Source organism: Epinephelus fuscoguttatus, linkage group LG16 (genome assembly GCF_011397635.1).
Source record: "Epinephelus fuscoguttatus linkage group LG16, E.fuscoguttatus.final_Chr_v1".
Classification (NCBI taxonomy): Eukaryota; Metazoa; Chordata; class Actinopteri; order Perciformes; family Serranidae; genus Epinephelus; species Epinephelus fuscoguttatus.
The window spans coordinates 19,284,423-19,304,480 of NC_064767.1; the positions used below are offsets into that span (position 1 = coordinate 19,284,423).

General features: G+C 40.1%; 2 protein-coding genes across 4 annotated transcripts in view; one reads left to right on the forward strand and one right to left on the reverse strand.

Moving 5' to 3' along the window:
- Positions 1 to 1,071: 1,071 nt before the first annotated feature.
- anxa11a (annexin A11a) lies at positions 1,072 to 12,810 on the reverse strand. 3 transcript variants are annotated; one of them, XM_049599819.1, is made up of 15 exons: positions 12,659 to 12,810; positions 10,555 to 10,824; positions 10,038 to 10,117; positions 9,027 to 9,254; positions 8,788 to 8,875; positions 7,454 to 7,548; positions 7,019 to 7,132; positions 6,663 to 6,753; positions 5,229 to 5,308; positions 5,080 to 5,136; positions 4,872 to 4,965; positions 4,687 to 4,782; positions 2,471 to 2,529; positions 2,235 to 2,357; positions 1,072 to 2,136 (listed from the first exon to the last, which is right to left on the reverse strand). In XM_049599819.1, the coding sequence occupies exons 2-15, from the start codon at positions 10,820 to 10,822 to the stop codon at positions 2,077 to 2,079; spliced, it is 1,533 nt and encodes a 510-aa protein (XP_049455776.1). In that variant the 5' UTR covers positions 10,823 to 10,824; positions 12,659 to 12,810; the 3' UTR covers positions 1,072 to 2,076. The 3 variants fall into 3 exon arrangements, with proteins under 3 accessions (XP_049455776.1, XP_049455774.1, XP_049455773.1); XM_049599817.1 differs by having other exon boundaries at positions 9,027 to 9,401; XM_049599816.1 differs by lacking the exon at positions 12,659 to 12,810 and having other exon boundaries at positions 9,027 to 9,401; positions 10,555 to 10,834.
- Positions 12,811 to 15,206: 2,396 nt separating this feature from the next.
- zcchc24 (zinc finger, CCHC domain containing 24) overlaps positions 15,207 to 20,058 on the forward strand; it is a 48,166-nt gene continuing 43,314 nt past the window's right edge. The window contains exon 1 of the mRNA XM_049599830.1: positions 15,207 to 15,722. Coding sequence (XP_049455787.1) covers positions 15,483 to 15,722 — 240 coding nt within the window. The 5' untranslated portion in view covers positions 15,207 to 15,482. The remainder of the gene's footprint in view (positions 15,723 to 20,058) is intronic.

Genomic DNA, 20,058 nt, shown 5'->3' on the forward strand with positions numbered 1-20,058 from the left:
TTACTGAAATGTTATTTAACAGATTTGTTTATCAGACAGCGCGGATCAGGGCGGATAATAGCTTTATCTTTTATTGAAGAGACTGTCAGCGAGCATATCCATCATTTATCCTGGTGAAATTTTATTTTATTGCCTGTCTGAGTGCAGATCTAAGTAATGGGGAGCTTTCTTTGCTGAGGGTGGTGAAACAATTACTTTATTCTCCACTCATTTTTGACAGTTGTGTATCTATTTCATCTCCATCCTGTGAGAATACACCAGAATGTTAGAGGAGAATAAGTTTGCTGGTGTCCTTCATCATCATACTTACACCTTTAAAGACATTTTTAATGTAAAGCCATTATTTCCCACAATACCTCAGACCTTGAGGCACCGTGAGAGGATTCCCACATGATTACATCAGCTATAGTAGACATTAAATTAAGCAATTCAGGGTGTTTAATTAACAGTGAATTTCACAGCCTTCAGCTGCACGCCTGCAACAGATGGGAGGTTTCTGATCATCATGATATCAAAACTACAGTGTTGGCAGAGCTGTTAGACCCTTCTAAAAGTCATATAATGACGGCTAAATTATCCTCTCAAAACTGATCTAATCGCATCTAATCTTCTAGTTATTGTAATCCTCACAGCTATCTAAAGTCCTCCAGCCCATTTCTGTCATTTCTGGTCAGTTTTAACATGATGTGATCAAAAATGATTCTCCCAGCATGGCCCATACCCAAGGGTCCCTCTGACGGCACTGCAGACATGCTAGACTTGTTTAATGTGGCCAAGGCAGCTTTATGGATGCCATCAATCCCCCCCCTTCCCACCACCATATATATATATATATATATATACACACACACACACACACACACACACACACACACACACACACACACACTTTAGAGTTATTGATCGTAGTGCAGTTAACTCACACACACTACTGTAGCCAGCCGAGCGCAGCAGTCTCCACAGTCAGGCGTGTTGAACAGTGTTTAAGTGAAGCCAACAGGACGTAATAAGGCGTGGAAAGCTCTGTGTGCCTCACACACCCTCAAGGAAAGAGAATTTATGGAGTACTCATTGAGTGAAACGCTGTGGATTTAATAGTCACCAGACGTCCATCATATTCAGTGTTGGAAAATGAAGACACTTGTTTTTTTATGTTGCCTAAACTGATTAATGAACATGGTTATTGATGTAATTCAATTGGATAATGATCTAATTTCTTCACAGCTGAGCATTTGAAGGGACTCTGCTTGCTGAAATTCCCACTTTTGGTGTGGGGTTGGATTAAGATTTCACTGCCCTCTACTGTCAAATGGAGGCTACTACCATGCACTAACAGTATCAGAGCAGATATGAGGAGGTCTTAACTTAAATATTTGCACCTCATTCATTTACTGTTTGTTGTATGTTTCAAATAATTTCAACGTGTGCACGTGTTCTCATTATTTATTTTCTCTTACTCATGAAGATAAAATCAATCCACAATTTATGAAATGTGATGTTTGACTTTTACATGCTACAATAACGGATACACGATGCACAAATTAAAGCATGTGATGCAAATACTACAATGAACAAAAAAAGATAGTGTAGACAAAATATAGGAGAGATTATACAATCGCAAACATTAGCAGACAACTTTGGTACTTAGCTGCTATGTATTCCACGTCTCATACTTCATTCAGCATTGCTGAACGATACAGAATTAGCTGGTACAAGTGCCAGATAACTAAGATATCTGACCACATTGGCAAAATTGATATAAAATATCTTAAAAATATATAGCTCTAAAAAGTCAAATGTAATCTCTTTCAAATCTATCGTATGGCTGTGTGTGTTCAACTCAAATATCCAACAAAGATATCACAAGTGAAAAAATATAAAACCTTTTTCTGCATATTGTAAAGGGAAATCAAACAGCATGAAGATATATATGCAGTTTTTAAAACTAGGTAAACATTGCATTGATAGTACTGGCATGGCATGCAGGTTTGCGGTTTGTGTATAGTGCATATAGATATGGCCGAAAACTGATATTTATAGAATATAATCTATACTGTAGTAGTCACTGTGTCCTTTTCAGTCGCTGCCCCCGCAGAGCTTCAATAGGAGCTTCTTGTAGTCTCCTGATGTGTCTCCCTGTTGATAAAACAAAGGTGTCAGCACGTTGTCTCACAAAATCATGTGCATTCGTTGCTTTTAAATCATTTCAGTGGTTATGAGATGAAGATACTTACAGAGATGTGCGTGTACAGCGACTTGCCGTAGTTTTTAACATACTCTTGGCGGATATCCAGCATGTCCACCTCGGAACGGGAGACCATGATCCGGATCAGGGTTGTGTCTTTGGTCCCAGCGCCCTGAACACACACGCAAATACACAGACAATGAGGGTGACGTAAATTACATATTATGCTGCGCTTATTTAGTTATGTATAGAAACCGACAATCCAAACAAGACAGGGTTTCTCACCTTCATGGCCTTGTAAAGTCTCTCAGCAAAGTAGGCAGGTGTGTTCTTAATGCACTTCACTGCAACAGAAAATATTTATTACCAGTGTGCTCATTGATTCATACTTTGTCTCTTGATTTCTATACAAACAAGATCAACTCATAAAAGTGCACTGTAAAGAGCACCCTCTAATATTCATCACTGCAAGGTGAGGATGATGAAGACAGCAATACTTATGTGTCACTTGAAATGTGAACTATGAAAAATCAAGCTATGCATACACCAAAAGAATATAAAAGAATGGCAACAAGCAAATTTAAAGCTGCATTAATCAAAATTTTCATACTGAAGGAAATTACTATGTGGACTAGGGGGGTAGGGGATGTCTCTTATAATGACAAACCTATGGAGGATTATCTGCAGCTCTATTTTGCTCTTAAGCCCGTTTGATGCCGGCACATTTACCGTCTGGTTGAGTCTACCCATTTTCATCAACACAACAATCCCACTTTCAGCAGCAGGCAGCAGATGTTTTAAGCAAATAAACTAGCAGCTTAACAGCCACAAGTTAGGAAATGATGGAGACTAGAACAGAGCTAAAGCCCTGTTTCCACCAAACACTTTTAGTATAGTACCTCTCAAACCACAAGTAACCCATCAGACATGATACCTTGACCCTAGCTCTGCTTAGCGTTTCCACCACAAACAGTACTCTTTCATGTGGGTGAGGTTATTGTCACTCACTGATCTGTCCAGCACTACCTTAATCTGCACCTTGTTTATCATCCACAGAGCGAGGTTGCACGTTGACATTTTCAGAACAAAATAGAACAGGCTGCAGTGAAAGTCTCTCTCCATGGGATATTAAAAAATAGTGTGTTTGAGCATGTAGTCCTTCTAAGGCAAGCTCAGGGGTTTAGTGTTGCCGTAGCCCACAGGAACAATGTTCCACAATGCCTTTCTTTTTCTCCAAGTGCGGATTAGAATATGTGCAGTTCACGTCATCCAGTCCAAATTAATATATATTTTTGAACACTTGAATATTCACTCATTACTTAAAGTGTATGTCGTCCTGGAGAGACAATTAAGACTTGAGTAATGGTCAAAGTTGTCACATTGAAATTTACTGTGTTGATGGATTCATGTCATCAACTCATGCAATGAGTTACATAAGTAAACGTTTAAACCTTAAAAGTTGCCGGCAGTCGGTCCAGCAAATTAAGTTATTTTTTCTCAGCTGCTGTGAGAGGCAGAAAAAGTTTCATTTTATAGTTACAGTTTACTAATATATGTAATACTTTCCATGGTATGAACAGTGGTTACATGAGCCTCAAAACCAGCCACAACTCAGCCCTGAGCAGAGTGACCATCTGCTTTAAACCAATCGCTTTTGACCAGCTCCACCTTTTAGTACCAGATCTGTGTGCTAGGTACCCCAACAGAGGGGTGACCAAAAATGGGGACGGTATGGAACCGTTCCATTGGTACCATCCACAACTTTTCACGGTGGAAACGCAAAAAACACATACCGAAATGAACTGTACTGTACTGCTCGGTGGAAACGGGGCTTAAAAGTAAAGTGTACATTAGTTGTATATTCATCAGGTGGCAGGAAACATGACTGCCATAGAATGATATAGTTGCTCTGTGTGTGCTCATTGTTAGCCACAACAAGATTGTGATATTAAATCTGGGCTGCATTTGTCAGCTTTTTCTGCAATGTTTCTGCCCCCTAGTGGCAAAATATCGATTAATGCAGTTTTAATGCAAGTTACATTTTGGGGAAAAAAAAAAGTAAATGTGAAATCAGAAACAAGAAGAGTGAATTGGAACACAGCGTCGAAAACAATGGCAAACATCCAACACTGCACTGCACACAATTTCACAATGAAAAAGTATAGACTGGGTGTGCAAAACCAATGAAAGGATTCAAATCAAACACATCTAAAACAGGTTACTGTACCATAACCCTGAGAAATGTTGGCAAAAAAAGAGGGGGGAAAAGAGATTATGCATTTAACAGCACCCCTTCCTCCAGCTCTTTTACAAAAGTGTATTAAGATAGCTGTAAAACAGTGTGGAATAAAAATGAGCATGGAAAATGTTTTGTGGTTGAATGTGTGCTGCAGACAGCCTGTACGCTCGTCATTAACTAATTATGTGGAGCAGATTGTGACTCACATTACATGGGTGTGACACATCTAAAAGTAGATCTGAGTAGGTGTGTTTAGTCTTACCCACTGCCAACATGCCACTCTCAAGGTCTCCGGACATCTCCCTGCCGATGCTCTTCTCAATATCCCGGCCACACATCTGCTGGTACTGAAGAAACACTACACACACACATAAACACACATCATTAGTAATAAAGCTAACAAGGTCCTAAAGTTGCATTTGTGGCCTGATTATCCTTAGAGATTACCTGCTCTGAGGTGGGGTTTGCTCCTGGCACACAAAATAGCATTAAACTTGGACTCATCTGTTCCCAGCTTGTTTTCTCCAGCAGCATACAGGGCCTATAAGGAAAACAGTAATGCATACAGATCAAAATTAATTAATAATACAAGAACTTCCAAGCTGCAGATAAATCATCAAACATTAATTATCATTGAGAGAGAAGCAGACTTTACCTGAGCATCTTGTTTAGCCAGAGAGATGTCAACATGCTCTCGTTCGTCACGATTACCCTGTAAATACAGGGCAACACATTCCTCTTTAAATCTGAAAGCAGTTGCTAAGAGACAGGTATACAGCTAATGCATTGGTATCACATCTGTACCTGGGCGAGAGAGATCAGGAGCCTGCGGAAGTGGCCTGAAGTATCCCCACTAATGGCATCCTCCAGTGACTTCTTGTATTCTGAGATGGCGAAAACATAATAGTTCAAACAAAAACATATCAAACGCAAATACATGGGTTCAAGCTGTAGTGACTTTTGAAGGCTGATAATCAATATTTTTGTATGTGGAAGATGGTGATAATGAGTATTTTCTTTCGGCAGCAACTTTAAACATGTCACAAACATTCAAATCATACAACACGACTTTTCAGGCACATAATGTAGGTAGGATGACCACAACCCAATTTACAAGCAAGCAGGGTCAAAAATTTGTACGTGTCCCTCACCAAATGCAAGTCAAAAATATACATGGCAAATAAAATAAATGAGGGCAGCTGCCATTGGTGGGTTGCTGAAATAAACCTATCGCTACAGATGCTAATCAGTACAGTATATAAGTTGATTGATCATGTTTCGTTTCCATTAACTCACCACGACAAATAGGCAGAGGTGGAAGAAGTATTCCTAAAGTACTAATACCACACTGAATTTACCCCATATGCAGCAAGGGGCCACAGACTGGAGTTGGGCCTGCGGTTGCTGCGGCAAGGTCACTGCCTTCGTATATGGGACACCTGCTCTACCCACTAAACCACCAGGCGCCCAATAGAGGGCTATTTGACACATTATTTAGTTAAGGATGTTCGAGAATTTCTCTCAACACATCCTTTAGTTTATTACCAACTGTAAAAATCAACACTTCTGGAGAGACATAGCTTTCACTGGACAGAGGGAAACTAGTAACTAAAGCCGTCAGACAAATGCAGAGGAGCAAAAAGTACAAGTTTCCCCTCTGAGATGTAGCGAAGTAGAAGTATCATAAAATAAAAACACTCAAGTACACAACACCTACAATACCTTGAATTCGTATGGAAGTACAATACTTAAGCAAATTTACTGCAAACAGGACCTGCTCATTTGTTTGTGTTCATTTTTATCTAATGCAGGTTCACAGCAAGCTGAATAATATTTGTGCCGGTAAATATTTATGTTTATTTACCAACCATTGGCAGATAGACCAAAAAAGTTATTTTGGACCCTGCTGGCAAGAGAAACTAGGATACTGCATATACGCACAGAAAAAAACTGACTACACTGAATAATCAAATAAATAAATCGTATAAGCTGTGCAATTCTGACACGTTCATTTCAATTTTTTATTGCTGCCAAAAAAAGCAATACTAAATGACTTCTTGTGTAAATGATTCCTAGCCCAAACACCTGCATTTACAAATTTTAGACAAATTTAGATCGCCTGAGTTTACCCTCTAATGTGACACAGTATTTTCAACACAGTGCTGTGATGCTGTGTGATAAAGGAGATCACACAATAGAAGGGGAAAGCAGTCCCTTCAGCGCCCTGAGGCATCTCACCTTGTTTGTAGATACGGTTTATCTCCTTGATTTCACTGTTGGAGCGAGAAGACAGGATCTCTATCAGACAGGCTTCATCGGTTCCAGCTCCCTGTTTGGAAGACAGAACAATGATAACCTGATAGCCTCATCCTCTCGCTTTGTAGCCGCCATAATCCTTCTTTCTTTATTTTTAATGCAATTCTTTACAGCATTTTATAATAACGTGCATCTTCAGCAAGGAACATTTCTCATAATAAGAGGTAAGCAAATACTATCAGAATGTAAAACCACATAATAACCTGGATTATTCTATGTTGACAAAGAGATGGGAAGTACTGAGAAGATTATCAGTGGTTTTGTTCGTGAGCATTTACCTTTATGGCATTGTGGAGCTCACTGGCATCAAACTCAGCTGGGGCCTTCAACATGGCCATGACCAGCTTCCTGAAGTCTCCGGACAGCTCTGAATGCAAGTCCTTAATCAGATCCTGAAAATGAAAACATGCTTGGCATTACTAAAACCATCAGTAATTGTGAAACCCTCACAGCAGTAAGCTCTGTGGCACAGCTTTAATGAGCTCTGAGGACATCCAGCCCCCTCTCCATTTTACTGGCAGCCCCAGCACCTGTTGTCCGCTTGTCACCATTATGTAATGCACACTGAGCCTATGTGATTCTATATTGAGAAATTGTGTCTGTTTTGGAAATATTTTAGTAAGTAAATAGTATAAATACTATAACAGAGTATGGCATCAGGAATCACATTAACAACACGTGAACCTAACAGTAAGCATAAGCAGGACTGTTACCTTTCCATAGGAAGTTTTGTAGGCCCGGGGCAGAGGCACACGCTGCTTGTTGGAGCGACTACCCAGTAAGTCGATGATGGCTTGCTCGTCAGTACCTGCACAGACAAGCCCACAATGTCAAATCAGAAATTTACAAGTAACATTTACACTTGACAGTTACAAGTATCTTTCTAAAGAAGAAAATGAAGACTGTCCTCGACTAAGAAAAGCCCCAAACTGTGTGTCATTTTTGTTTAATTTAATTATCAGAGACGCGGCGAGAGAGACTGAAACATTATTTCAGATTGAGTTTTGGTTTGAAAGGACCTGTGGATGTGGGATAGCAATTCGGCACCAGTCTCTACTCATATTGGGCAGTTGGTGAACCTGAATCTGGCAGAGTTGGAAGGAGACCGAATGGCTGTACACCAGACTATCTTACTTGTTGTTAAACTTAACAGTGGGTTATTGCCTACATTAGACCGCCTGCATTAAGATGTTTTAATAGTGGTTTAATTTCATAACAGTGATAAGCAATGCTGAGGCTTAGTACAAACTGACAGAGAGGTCTCTCCGATGATGCAAGCAATGCGCTCGTCTGCAGCAGAGAGCTGTGACTGAGAAGAGCCTTCTGCAGCGGTTGTGGTTATGTGTGTACTTGTGCAGTTTTTGTGCATCTAGTTTCATGTCAAACTACTTTCATTTAACTTTTTGGATGGTTCTTACAAAAGAGGACACGTAGTTAACGGCAGCCATTACCACCTTCCAAGCCTTTGACTTACCTGTCTCTGAAACACCACTACTAACAGGAGAAAATAAAATGTAATTCTCAACCCCAATTCACCAAAAATAACTTCAATCTCAGCGTCGGACAAGTTTTACTTTGTCTCTCTCTTACTTTCTTTGTTTACCACAGGTTCGCAGGTTAATATGATGCACCTATCCATAGTAACTGTCACCTCCATATATGGTGGTTGCTGTCTGTTCATGGGCAGGATGTATGCTAATTGCTGGCTAGTGGGAGCGCACTGTGAATTTACATTCATTCACACACGTGCCTACGATCAAATCCAAGTTTTCTGCCGTGTTCATGAATCCGGAATAGGTTTTTAGTACCAAGGTTTTTCAAGTACAAATCTACCACAGATTTACCAACATTTCATGTATGAGACCAAATGACCGCTAATCAGCTAAACACATCTTACTTGACCCTAATGACCAAATAGTCGACTAAGTACTTAAGAGGGTGCGGTGCAAAAGAATATACAGTCAGAGCACAACTTCCTAAATGGACATCATCAACTAAATCATGTGCATCCGGGGGATATTATTAAGCTCTCTGTCCATGCACTCACCAAAGCCCTTCATAGCCTTCCTCAGGACCTCCACATCTTTAAGTGGGTCAGCTCCAGGAAAGTCCTTGATTGTTCCCCTGAATCCTCTCTGAGATAACAATACAGCGATTTCCTCAGTGAGGTAGGTGTTTACATGACATTACATTGTAAATTTCTAAACATGTATGTGTGTATTTAACACAGATATTTATTTATTTAACCAAAAAAAAAAAAAAAAAAGTATTTTCAGTGTTGCTTACATTGACGGGTGGAGCTATCGGCATGGCTCCTCCTCCTCCTCCGTAGGCTGGCATGGACGGATTTGGTGAAGGGACCTTAGGGTAATTTGGCATAGGTGCTTGTGCTCCTCCATAACCAGGCATGGGTGGGTTGGGTGAAGGTGCACGGGGGTACCCGGGCATTGGCTGGCCGGGCTGACCAGGGTAGCCCATCCCTGGGCCTTGGGGGGCTGGCATGCTCCCTCCTGGCTGTGGGTACAGGCCATATGACTGTTGGTTAGGGATGGGGGCACCATACCCGCTAGGCTGAGTGGCAGGTGGGTACCCCCCGGGGGCTTGGGCGAACATGGATGGGTTTTGAGTAAAACCCCCCATGCCTGCAGGGATCTGGTTTGCCTGTGATTTGGAAATATGGCATCTCATAATATTTGTACAGAGCTTTGAAGATTATTGCATGCAAAGCAAAGGGAGCTGGTCACACCTTTTATGGATTAGATTTAGATTTATTTTCATATTTATGGCATTAATCAACATTTAACAAATTCCCAATTAAATGTCCTTTATCATGGATCAAACTTCAGAGGAGAAACTGAAGTTTGATCCTGATGTTTTAAATTTTATCTACACGACCATGTACGAGTATCCAAATAAAGTGTGGCCATGCTATGTAATAGCATGATGAAAAGTTCACATATCTGATAACAGATAATGAGAACACAACATAGACAAGACAATGACTCAGAAAAGTGAAAGTGGAAAAGGAAATTGCATTAGACTGACTGTTTAATGACTGGTTTTCTCATGCAAGAGACATAGAAAAGGGAGCTGAAAGAAGAAACGGTGAGGCTGAGAATTTTAAGATGCCAATGTTTGGAAAAATCTTACCGCAAAATGAACGGATGCGATATTCCATGAACGGCTGTGTAATTAATTCTAACAGGCATATTTAACGCAATAATCTGATGAGGTTGCATTTCACACGTATTAAGAAATTTGTGGGTCAGGAGAAGATCATTTTTTGACTAAACTCACCATGGCATTGTATCCAGGGTTGGATAGATTGTCAAGACCGATGGAGGGATATCCACCAACAGGGCCGCCTCCCCAGCTGCCTGCAGTGGACGACAAAGACAAAGCTGTTCAGGGAACGTTGAGAATGTGTTGTGCTACTGAATGTCTGAGAAAATTCAGAATATTAGACTGAGGCGGGAATGACTGCTCTTACTGGATCTTCCGCTTTCTCACTTTCCAACTAGTTAACAGGTAGGTGAAAGCAAGCAGGACAGAGAATGGGAGCACTATGTAAAAGATGGACTGTGGGACTTGCTTCTCTTAGCAACAGCAGAGGCTTGTTTGTTTTGGGGGAAAGAAATTCCAGTGTTAACTTTAAGTTTCATGATGCCTGTTGCCTACAAACACGACATAGCTGACTCATGCCTTCTAAGACAGGCAAGTACTTTTAAGGGATGCTTGTGTTGCTCTTCATGTGCTGAATGAGAAAGTGGGCAGTTTTTGCTAACAGGTCACATAGTATGGCATGATGGCTTACCTTGTGGTGGTGCCTGTGGGTAGCCTCCAGCCTGTGGTGGATAGCCCCCTGCCTGTGGAGGATAGCCTCCTGCCTGTGGAGGATAGCCACCAGGTTGAGGGGGATAGCCACCAGATTGAGGAGGATAGCCTCCTGCCTGTGGAGGGTAGCCTCCAGCTTGGGGAGGGTAAGCTCCAGGCTGAGGTGGGTAGGCACCAGGTTGTGGAGGGTAAGCCCCAGGCTGTGGTGGGTATCCGCCTGCCTGAGGGGGGTATCCAGGGTAGCTCATGGCTTGAAACATAAAACAGAACTGTCAATCAAAGGGCTGCAAGACATAACCTATTAATAAAAACCTAAGAATGATGTTCAGTAGCCACCTAGGCAAACAGGTATTTTATATGGTCGTAAAGACAATTAAAACAAAGAGCACAACACTGTTGGCACCCTTAAGACATACTGAACGCATTGATATAGCGACAAGAAAGCTGAAAACATACCCAGCTATAAACCTCGTCATCCTCAGGGTGGACAGAAATTACTCAACTGGTGCAGTTCTACAGCAATAAGCATATAGCTGATTGTTACCATACTAATCTGCTTTATAGGTCAAGTCCCTTGACTCAGTGTAGTGCTATTTAAATGCTGCCTGCCCAAATATATATTCAGCAGTCTTTGCTTTTGAATGCAGAGATATAAAGTGTCACTGTCATGGCAATCTAATGAATCGCAAACTCTTCATTCCAGGATGATTGGATCACAGACGTTTCTAGCTGAGTGGTGGGGTGGTGAGGAAACTTCTTTATGGTTCAGCTCGGTATGAAAAGCCTTTACTCCAGTTTGCCTACTTGTTCCATGGTGAGACTGACTTCAGTGGACATAATGGAACAGTCTTCTCTGCTTTGCATTTTATGGATAGGAAAAAAAAACATCTTGCTCTGTTTGAACAAGCACAGGGCAGGGAGGCTATGCCATGATATGCAGAGGTCAAATCCGATGAGATAGAAGCAGCAAATACAGTGACTATTCTATACCGTACTTTCACACAATGACTCAGGATCCAGCCTTTAACTTTTAATTTCCTGTACACTTCCTCTTCATGCCCTGCTGCTGCTGCTGCTGTTGTCCAACACAGTGAAGTGTCCTTGTAAAATCCCTCATTGACCGTTAAAACACATTTGGTCTGAACAAATGTGGGTGTCTGGTTCAGGTTGAAACGCATCACATTTAATTGTTGTGCAGGTGCAAACATATCACATGCAACTGCTTTCACACTTGAAGTGAGGGAAAACTGTGACATGTTAAAACCACGGTGCACAGCTGCAAACCCTGACAGCAATGCACTACAGTGTTTGCACAGGGAGTTGGGGTGTTTATAAAGGCATTGATCTTTTAAAGGGTCAAAGGTTTTGGAAAAAGTAATCAATACGAAGTAGTGCAAGCTCCTAAGGTGTTGTAAGACAGTGACTGTTACTGTTAGCTAATACTAACATTGGTTCATTATGTTCCAGTTGGTTACGGCGCTGGGTGTGTCACTGCTCACTTTGAAACTTAGGACTATTGCTAGCTCACAATGTATTACTTTATCTAGAAAATGGAGTACACTGCATTGATTGTTTCACGCTGTGCTAAACATATGGTGTCAGTTAGCAGAAAACAGACTTTAAGCTAGCTTGTAACACGAGCAAAACTTCTGAACAGTTGGCATGCTAATATGTCGCTGCTGCTTCAGGCCTGTACAAATCTCCTATCGAAAGCCAGCTAAGTAACCTCCCAATCCAATTTACATAATAAGGTTAGAGCAGCCATGTCAATTGAACCCTGCTCCTTAGCCGTAAGTTAGCTAGCTAGCTGGCTAACTAACTATAAATAACCGCACAAAATCACAGCAGCGAAGTTAAGCTAGCAGCTAACACGGTCGTTTTGTAGCTTTAATGGTTGAGCTAACTTGGAAGTGTGCAGTAATGTTGGCAGGCTAACGGCAGCGCCGAGAACACCGGAGAAACACAAGACCACAAAACCAAAAATAGTTGCCACGTATCTAAATATAACTCATAACATTAGCTAATGACGTATTATTTATCCTAGCTCGGTATGTTTGCGTTTAAGTTTGATTTTTAGCACTTACTTTAGTCTGCTTGGAGTCTCTTCCTGGAGGACGTATTTGTTTGACCAGCCGCAGCAGCCTTGACTGTACTTAAGCTGCTGTGGGTGGGACTCATAGTTTCCATGTAAGGAACCCACCCATGTTCCTATCTGCCCGTCACAGAGCGCTGACACACACAGGTCTCTCGTCATGTGACAGCAACAACAACAGATGTGTGTGTGTGTTCACCGCTGGATGCATACATACAGGAAAATTAATGACATGACGGAAAATGTGACAGGCTGACGTCACATGATATGTCACAATAGGTGTGTTATTCTACAGGTGAGTGCCTAAATATAAAACTAAGTCACACCACCCATCAGTTGTGTGCTTACTGACACATGAATACTATTTTACTAGTTCTTAACAATGAGATTATAAAGTGTAGGAATTATATATACTAATTTCATAGTCATTTTAAATCCGTTTTATAGTAATCAAAGTTACAGAAGTATAACTACAATGCTACTGTAATTATTTACATTTTATTTACGAATGCTATTATATATTATATTATTGTATAATAAATACTAAATCATTTTATAGTAATCAAAGTTACAGTCATAATTACAATGCCACTGTATTTATTTATATTTTACTTACTCATAAATATTATATATTATATTATTGTATATTAAATACTAAATCAAATTATAGTAATCAAAATACAGATGTATGATTACAATGCCACTGTATTCATTTACATTTTATTTACTAATGACTATTATATATTGTATTATTATATATTAAATACTAAATAATTTTATAGTACTAAAAGTTATGATTACAATGCCATAGTATTTATTTACAATGACACTGGCAATTGTATATGTATTATTTTTAATCTATCTATCTATCTATCTATCTATCTATCTATCTAATTTTTATGTAATATATATTTGTGTGATAATAATAATAATAATAATGATAATGACAACAATATTATTATATTATTATTCCTACTACTAATAATAATAGTTGCAGTAATATTTACAGTAACAATAATAACAATAAAATAATAATAATATTTTTGTTCTACTCTGATACATATTCCATGACTGAAAAGGAGCAGGGAGACGTAAACAATTTTATTTTACCTTCCCCTGTCTCAAAACACAACTAATCAGAAGAATTACATGCTCTCTCAGTTTCAGTTATTAACATAAACTGTATAAATAATTAATAATCAATACTTACAGTAACTTCAGAAAGAAAAATATATAAATAAATAAACATAGAAGAATCGACAGCCATACACAATGTCCCCTTCATCTCAGGAATAGCTTCTACACGACAACTTCATATAGTCTAATTTTTAGTTTATACATTTTTTCAAACTTAAAAACATTAAGACAACTCTTTAAATCATTCTGTAATGAATAACTGAAGAATCATAAAACACCAGGGGATAAAATTAAGTATAAAAACAGTTATACTTGTATTGTAGTACTAAAAAGAAGCTGTGAGGGTGGGTCGTTATTGTTTAAATAATAATAATAATAATAATAATAATAATAATAATAATAATAATACACAGTTAAACACAGTTACAGAGTGCTTTACAGAACAATATAAAATAGTATACACCATCAAGATAAAAACACTAAAAACAAAATATATAAATAAAAGCAAATAACATAGAACATAGACTAAGACGTGATAAAACAGAGTGTGTAATAAAGAAAAGTAAAATGTGATAAAAGAGGGCCATAAACTAGACAAACAATAGATCTATTCTGAAAATATCTTCCTGTTGAAGTTCATTTTGAGGAGTGATTTGAGGATTGATTTCAAAGACAGTATAAAGTTTGCTAACCTGAGCATCTGAGATATACATGGTGGTGATGTGTCATAATTTCCAGCAGACGATAGTTTAACTTCCTTCTACATCACTGATTATAACATTGCAAAAGAAAGCTGTGTATGATGATTCTGTTATTACACAACTGAGCTGTTCATATGTGTGCAGGACATTTTCCACAAGAGGGAGCTGTTTTTAAAGTTTTGTCCACACAGGCCTGTCTGCCACCTTCAGGTTGGGAGCTGGGACATGCTCACATATGAGAGAGGCCTGGGGCTGGTGTTGAGGTGCTGATCAACATTAGTGACAGAGTTTGGGATTTAGCTACAAGTAAAACACCTTTAGAAAATTAACATAAGTCACAGGAGGACCCCAAGGATCAGTCAGTTAGGTGCTATTACTCACCTCTGACCCTGAATAAACACAACACCTATCACCCCCACTTCTTCAACACTTAGAGAGAGACAAATGTTTCTTCTTTATACATAATACAAGTAACTAAGAAGGGCTTAAGTTAGCCAAATAAATATAATTTTAAAACTGGTTTGACTGATGTGGCATAATATTTCTTACACTTATACTGAAGCTGAGCTCTTGTGATGAAGAGTAACAACAGGCAGATGAGCCATTTGTCTCCTCCAGTGAGCCAGTAATGAATATGCATACACCCAGACGCTGATTGGCCCGCGTCCTCGGTGACGTAGCGCTGTCCTCATTACATATTCAAACAGCCTCTCTCTGCCCCGCTGCAATAAAGGCAGATAGCGGACCATGGGGAGCAGGGGAAAACTTTTTATACTGACATGTTAGCGCAATGACTTTTGAGTAACATCAAACTGGGACGAGGCTCCCGGCGTGAGGAGGACAGGGCCCTTTTACGGGAACAAAAAAGGAGCACTTGCCATCTGCCGGGGAAACGGGAACGAAAAGCAAGCAGAGAGAGTTGAGACCAGTCCAAGAAATCAGCGGTGGAAAATCCAGTTTAGCCATTTGAATTGAAAGATGAGCTTGTTGTCTGCCATAGACACGAGTGCCTCCGTGTACCAGCCTGCGCAACTCCTCAACTGGGTCTATCTCTCCTTGCAAGACCCCCACCAGACCAGCGCCTTTGACGCATTCAGACCCGAACCCAACTCTTCCCACCCGGATCTCAGTTTCAGCAAGACTCCCGCAGCGGCGGACTTGAGCTCTTCCCTGAACTCCAACTATCTCAACAACTTCTTTCAGCTGCAGAGGAATGAGGTGAAACATGGCATGCCGCATACATACATATGTGGGGGGATTTCAGATTGGGAGAGTGTGGGTGAATGTAAGATCCTGGGCTGGGTGACTGATGCAAGTCTGTGCTGCAAATGTTTCAGCATGTACAGCATGGGCTATTCTGGTAGGACACACATAACCGCCATGATATTTCTAATATGGACAATAACTCAGAATAGTCTCATTAAATCAACATTTTAGGGCGTCAGCACTTTGAATACTGATGAAAACTCTTGTTATAAGCAACATATTATAACATTTAATTGTCATACTTTACAACAGAAGAAGTAGGCTGCTGTAAATGTTACTGCAAAACTCTAAGCCCAAAGAAATACTATGATTTCACATCAGGTAGGCAGTGCACTAACAGTAAGAAGTGTCACAATGATGCAATAAACTCACTTATGAGTATCTCAGTTGCACTATAACTCCAGAATATTACAGGACTGTTGGGGGAAATCATTTTAGTAAGCCTATTAAAACTTAATTAAGCAAGTAAGATCTTACTACGCAGCTGTATAGCAATTTCCACAGACGGTTTAATTCCCATTTCCCTATAATGTCATTTAATAATTTGGGTTAAATAAGTCAATTTTAAGTGTTCAGACAAGTTAAAGTTCAAGTTAAAGGTGAAGATGTTGTGCAAAAATGTGTTTTAATCGTGTCTAAAGAGCCACAGATGGAAATAGATTCCCCTGCACGCCTCAGTCTGGAGAGAGCAGGCCACTGCAGCCTCCTGCTGAGGTCTGCTGTCTCTGACTTCTTCAAATAGACCAGGTTGTGCAAACAAAATCAGTCCTTGTTTACATATTGTCTATTTTTATAGCTTCATGTAATTTTAGGGACAAACATGCTGATAATGTATGCAGGAGGGGGCCAAACCTGATACTGCAGGCCATACTGTGCATAAAGAAGCCGACTACCACACCCACACATATGTACAGCGCACACAGAGAGAAATAATCACATACTTTGGGTAAAATGCGAGTGTAAAGACTATACTGCAAGCTTCTGAGTGGGTTGATTACACTGCAGTGGAGCGTCTTAGATCTATGTTACTGTGACACTATGCGCTGGAAATTCAAAGACACAGAAGTAGTGGATAGATGGTGTGTATTCACCATCTCCAGCCAGTGTCCATTATTATGGTGGTAACCATAGAGGCCCTTTGAAGTCATTTAACATGAAACAGTCCTCTGGAAATTGGGTGTGCACATTCTACATTACACGCAATTGTGTAATGCCATTCAATCCGCATGAGTATAAAGTGTTTCAAACTGAGAGAGTGCATACAGTCTGGAAACAGTTTAAGAGGTGGGGGGTTCATTTTGCAACTTACTATGGTGGCAAAGCCAAGAAAAATAAACCGCTGCAGAGATGTGATGAGATGAGTAATGCAAAATGTGGTTGTTTTTGCAGTGGAGGATCACACAGCTTTACGTGAACGAGTGATAAATGAATGAATTTGGTGCTGATTGGAAACTCATATTGAGGCACAAGTCAAGTATGCTTACTGCAATCTCATCTGCTGATTGCTCTGCTGAAACGTGTGTCACTTTTTCACCCATGTAACCATGTCCTCGTCTGTGAAGACAAATATTTTAATGTGACTTTTGGACATTTCTAATCATTCTGGATTAATCTACACTCTTAGAAATAAAGGTTCTAGGGCTCTTCCTGATGGGCTAAGGTTGCACTGAGAGCCATTTGCTTCTGAAGAACCCTTTTTAATATAAAGGGGTTTCAAGCATTCTTTGTAAGGCAAGGGGTTACATTAAGAACCCTTTTTTACCTGATGAACCCTTTTTTGAAGAAAAGGTTTGTCAAGGGTTGTTTGTGAGATGAAGGGTTTCATGAAAAAACGTTTTCATCCAAAGAACTCTTGTTGGACAAAGGAGATTTTCAAAGATTATTGAAATGGGTGTTTAAAGGTCATTACCCTATGTTTACCTATGTTTCCAGCTAAAATGTTCGGTATAGTTCCATCAGAACAATAGCTAACCCCTACAAACACGTACCTAGGATCCGTTCAACGTTCTCGCTGAACTTCCTCTTCACCAGTGATGCAGAGGGAAGTCTGCAATTTGTTTATTGTCCACTGAATGGAGTTGGCATGCCAACATTTTCAGAACAACATAGAACAGGCTGCAGTGAGAGTCTCTCTTGATGGGATATTTGAAAATAGTGGGTTTGTGCATTTAGTCCTCATCAGGCAAGAGCAGGGGTTTAGTGCTGCCGGAGTGCACCAGAACGATGCTTCGCCATATTTTTTTCTCCAAGTGAGGATGAGAATATATGCAGCTCACATAGCCTAGTCTAAATTCATGTATAATTTTTAAATGCTTGAAGATCCAACAATTATTTATTGTGTAGGTCAGCCAAGAGAACAATGAATAGAATGGTCAAAGTTGTCATGTTGAAGTTGTCAACTCATGCAATGAGTGCCTAGTGAATTAAATAATTTTTTCTCAGTCTATAGCTGCTAACTGTTATCTAGCAAAGAGGAAGAGGCAGCAAAACATACTTTTATTTCTAGTCATAGTTTACTAATGTGGTTACATAACCTCAAAACCAGCCAGGTTCTCAGTCGACCAACCATTCTGTTGATATCTTGACCCTCATTACATGCCTTAACATAGTTAACTGCATACCTGTATTGAACAGACACTATGTTAATTGCTTAATGAACGGAGTTACTGTCCACTCTGCACTTTGCCACTGAGCATCCTGGTAGAGTTAAGAACTACTGCACCACTAAAGTAGTAAAGGCTGGAGTAGTAGTGATTTCACAAAATCTTTGCCTCTGTAAAATGTAATTTCCTCATGAGATTTGAGGCTGGCGGACATGGTTCCTCTGGCTCCAGGATTACCTGTCAAAATATAACCATGATTTGTAGAATAGAAAAAGGTCCTTACTATAACCATTTTGGTGGGTTCTTGATGAATCTCAGGACTAAAGAATGGATAAGGTAAAAAGGTCCTGAAAGAACCATCTAAATGGTTCCATGTGGAACCTTTATAAAAGGCTCTACAAGGAAACAAAAATGGTTCTCCTATATGGGGACATTAACAGAACTCTGTAGGCCCTTTTAGGGCCAATGTCACGATGATCTCTCCACAACTCTCCACCACAGGGCTGTAGGCTACATAGGAGTCTTAAACTGTCATCTTATTGTGTTATTGGGAGCCAGAATAGAAGGAGTCATGGCTCAAATCTTAAATTTTAGATAAAGTATTTCCTGTTGTAGGGATGAATAACGTTATGTGTATTATTGGTTATCATGTCCACCTAATCAGAAATTGGGGAGGTACTTAGGGGAATATTGAATTTCTCTGTAACGCTAACTTTCTGGCGTGTTAGCTAATGTTAGCTTTGATAGCAAAACAAACTGGAGGAAACCGTTCAAGTGTCGTCCTCCTTTGTAAGATTGGCATAATGATCAGCCACAAAGATGGCCATCCCACCTTCAGCAGTCCTGTCAAATCATCCATCCACTGAGTGAGAGCATACAGGTCAGCCAGTCTGGTCCCAGTGGTCAGTGTTTACTTTTTCAAGTAAGACTTGTGGTCTTGGAGAGTGAATGACCTGACATGGTGTGTTGGTAAATTCAGTCTGACACTACACTAAAATGAGAGTCCTGTTGGTCGAAGAAACGGAGTGTTATATTTCTGTATGAATTAATGAACAGTTAAGTTAATCACACATTCACACCGCTTGGCGCACTGCAGAGAGTGCAGTGCTGTGGACAACTGAACAGTTCATTCCAACAGCACTCCAAATTTACAAACGTTTGTGCCACAGTGCGCTTCCACACTCGGAATGAGTATTTCTGAATGCGCCATTCGCATCATCTTCCTCCATTGTCCAAAAGAAGCCAACAGAATTTGCTAGCTAGCACTAGCTAATGTCTGTGAAGAATTGTTTTGTCTCCAGCTTAGCCCCGTCCACCAAAAACATCATACTAACAGTAAAAGGGTCTATATGGTTCCAGTTAGCACCTTAATTTCTATGAGTGTATCCTCTATTGGAACTTACTATACATCTAATCAGTCATCTTTAAAGTTCCCACTAGATGCCATAGCCCAGGTTCAAACGTGTGTGTGTGTGTGTGTGTGTGTGTGTGTGTGTGATTGACCCCTGCAGTGTCACACCTCGTCCCCAGACCTGTGAAAACAGCTACAGATCTGCTTCAGTTGTCCACCTCACCTTTCACTGGTAAATGATACCAGTTAAGTCCTCATTGTGTTGGTCAAAGCATACATACGCACACATCCATCGCCACACACATCAACACACAACCTCCTGCTGAGTCTCTCA

Excerpts from the sequence above, each read along its gene's own strand:
- anxa11a (XM_049599816.1), bottom strand. The coding sequence starts at position 10,834 with ATGTTTCAAGCCATGAGCTACCCTGGATACCCCCCTCAGGCAGGCGGA. Across the intron at positions 8,876-9,026 it reads CGATAGCTCCACCCGTCAAT|AGAGGATTCAGGGGAACAAT; the intron begins GTAAGCAACACT and ends TTGTTATCTCAG. Across the intron at positions 4,783-4,871 it reads CAAACCCCACCTCAGAGCAG|TGTTTCTTCAGTACCAGCAG; the intron begins GTAATCTCTAAG and ends GTGTGTGTGTAG.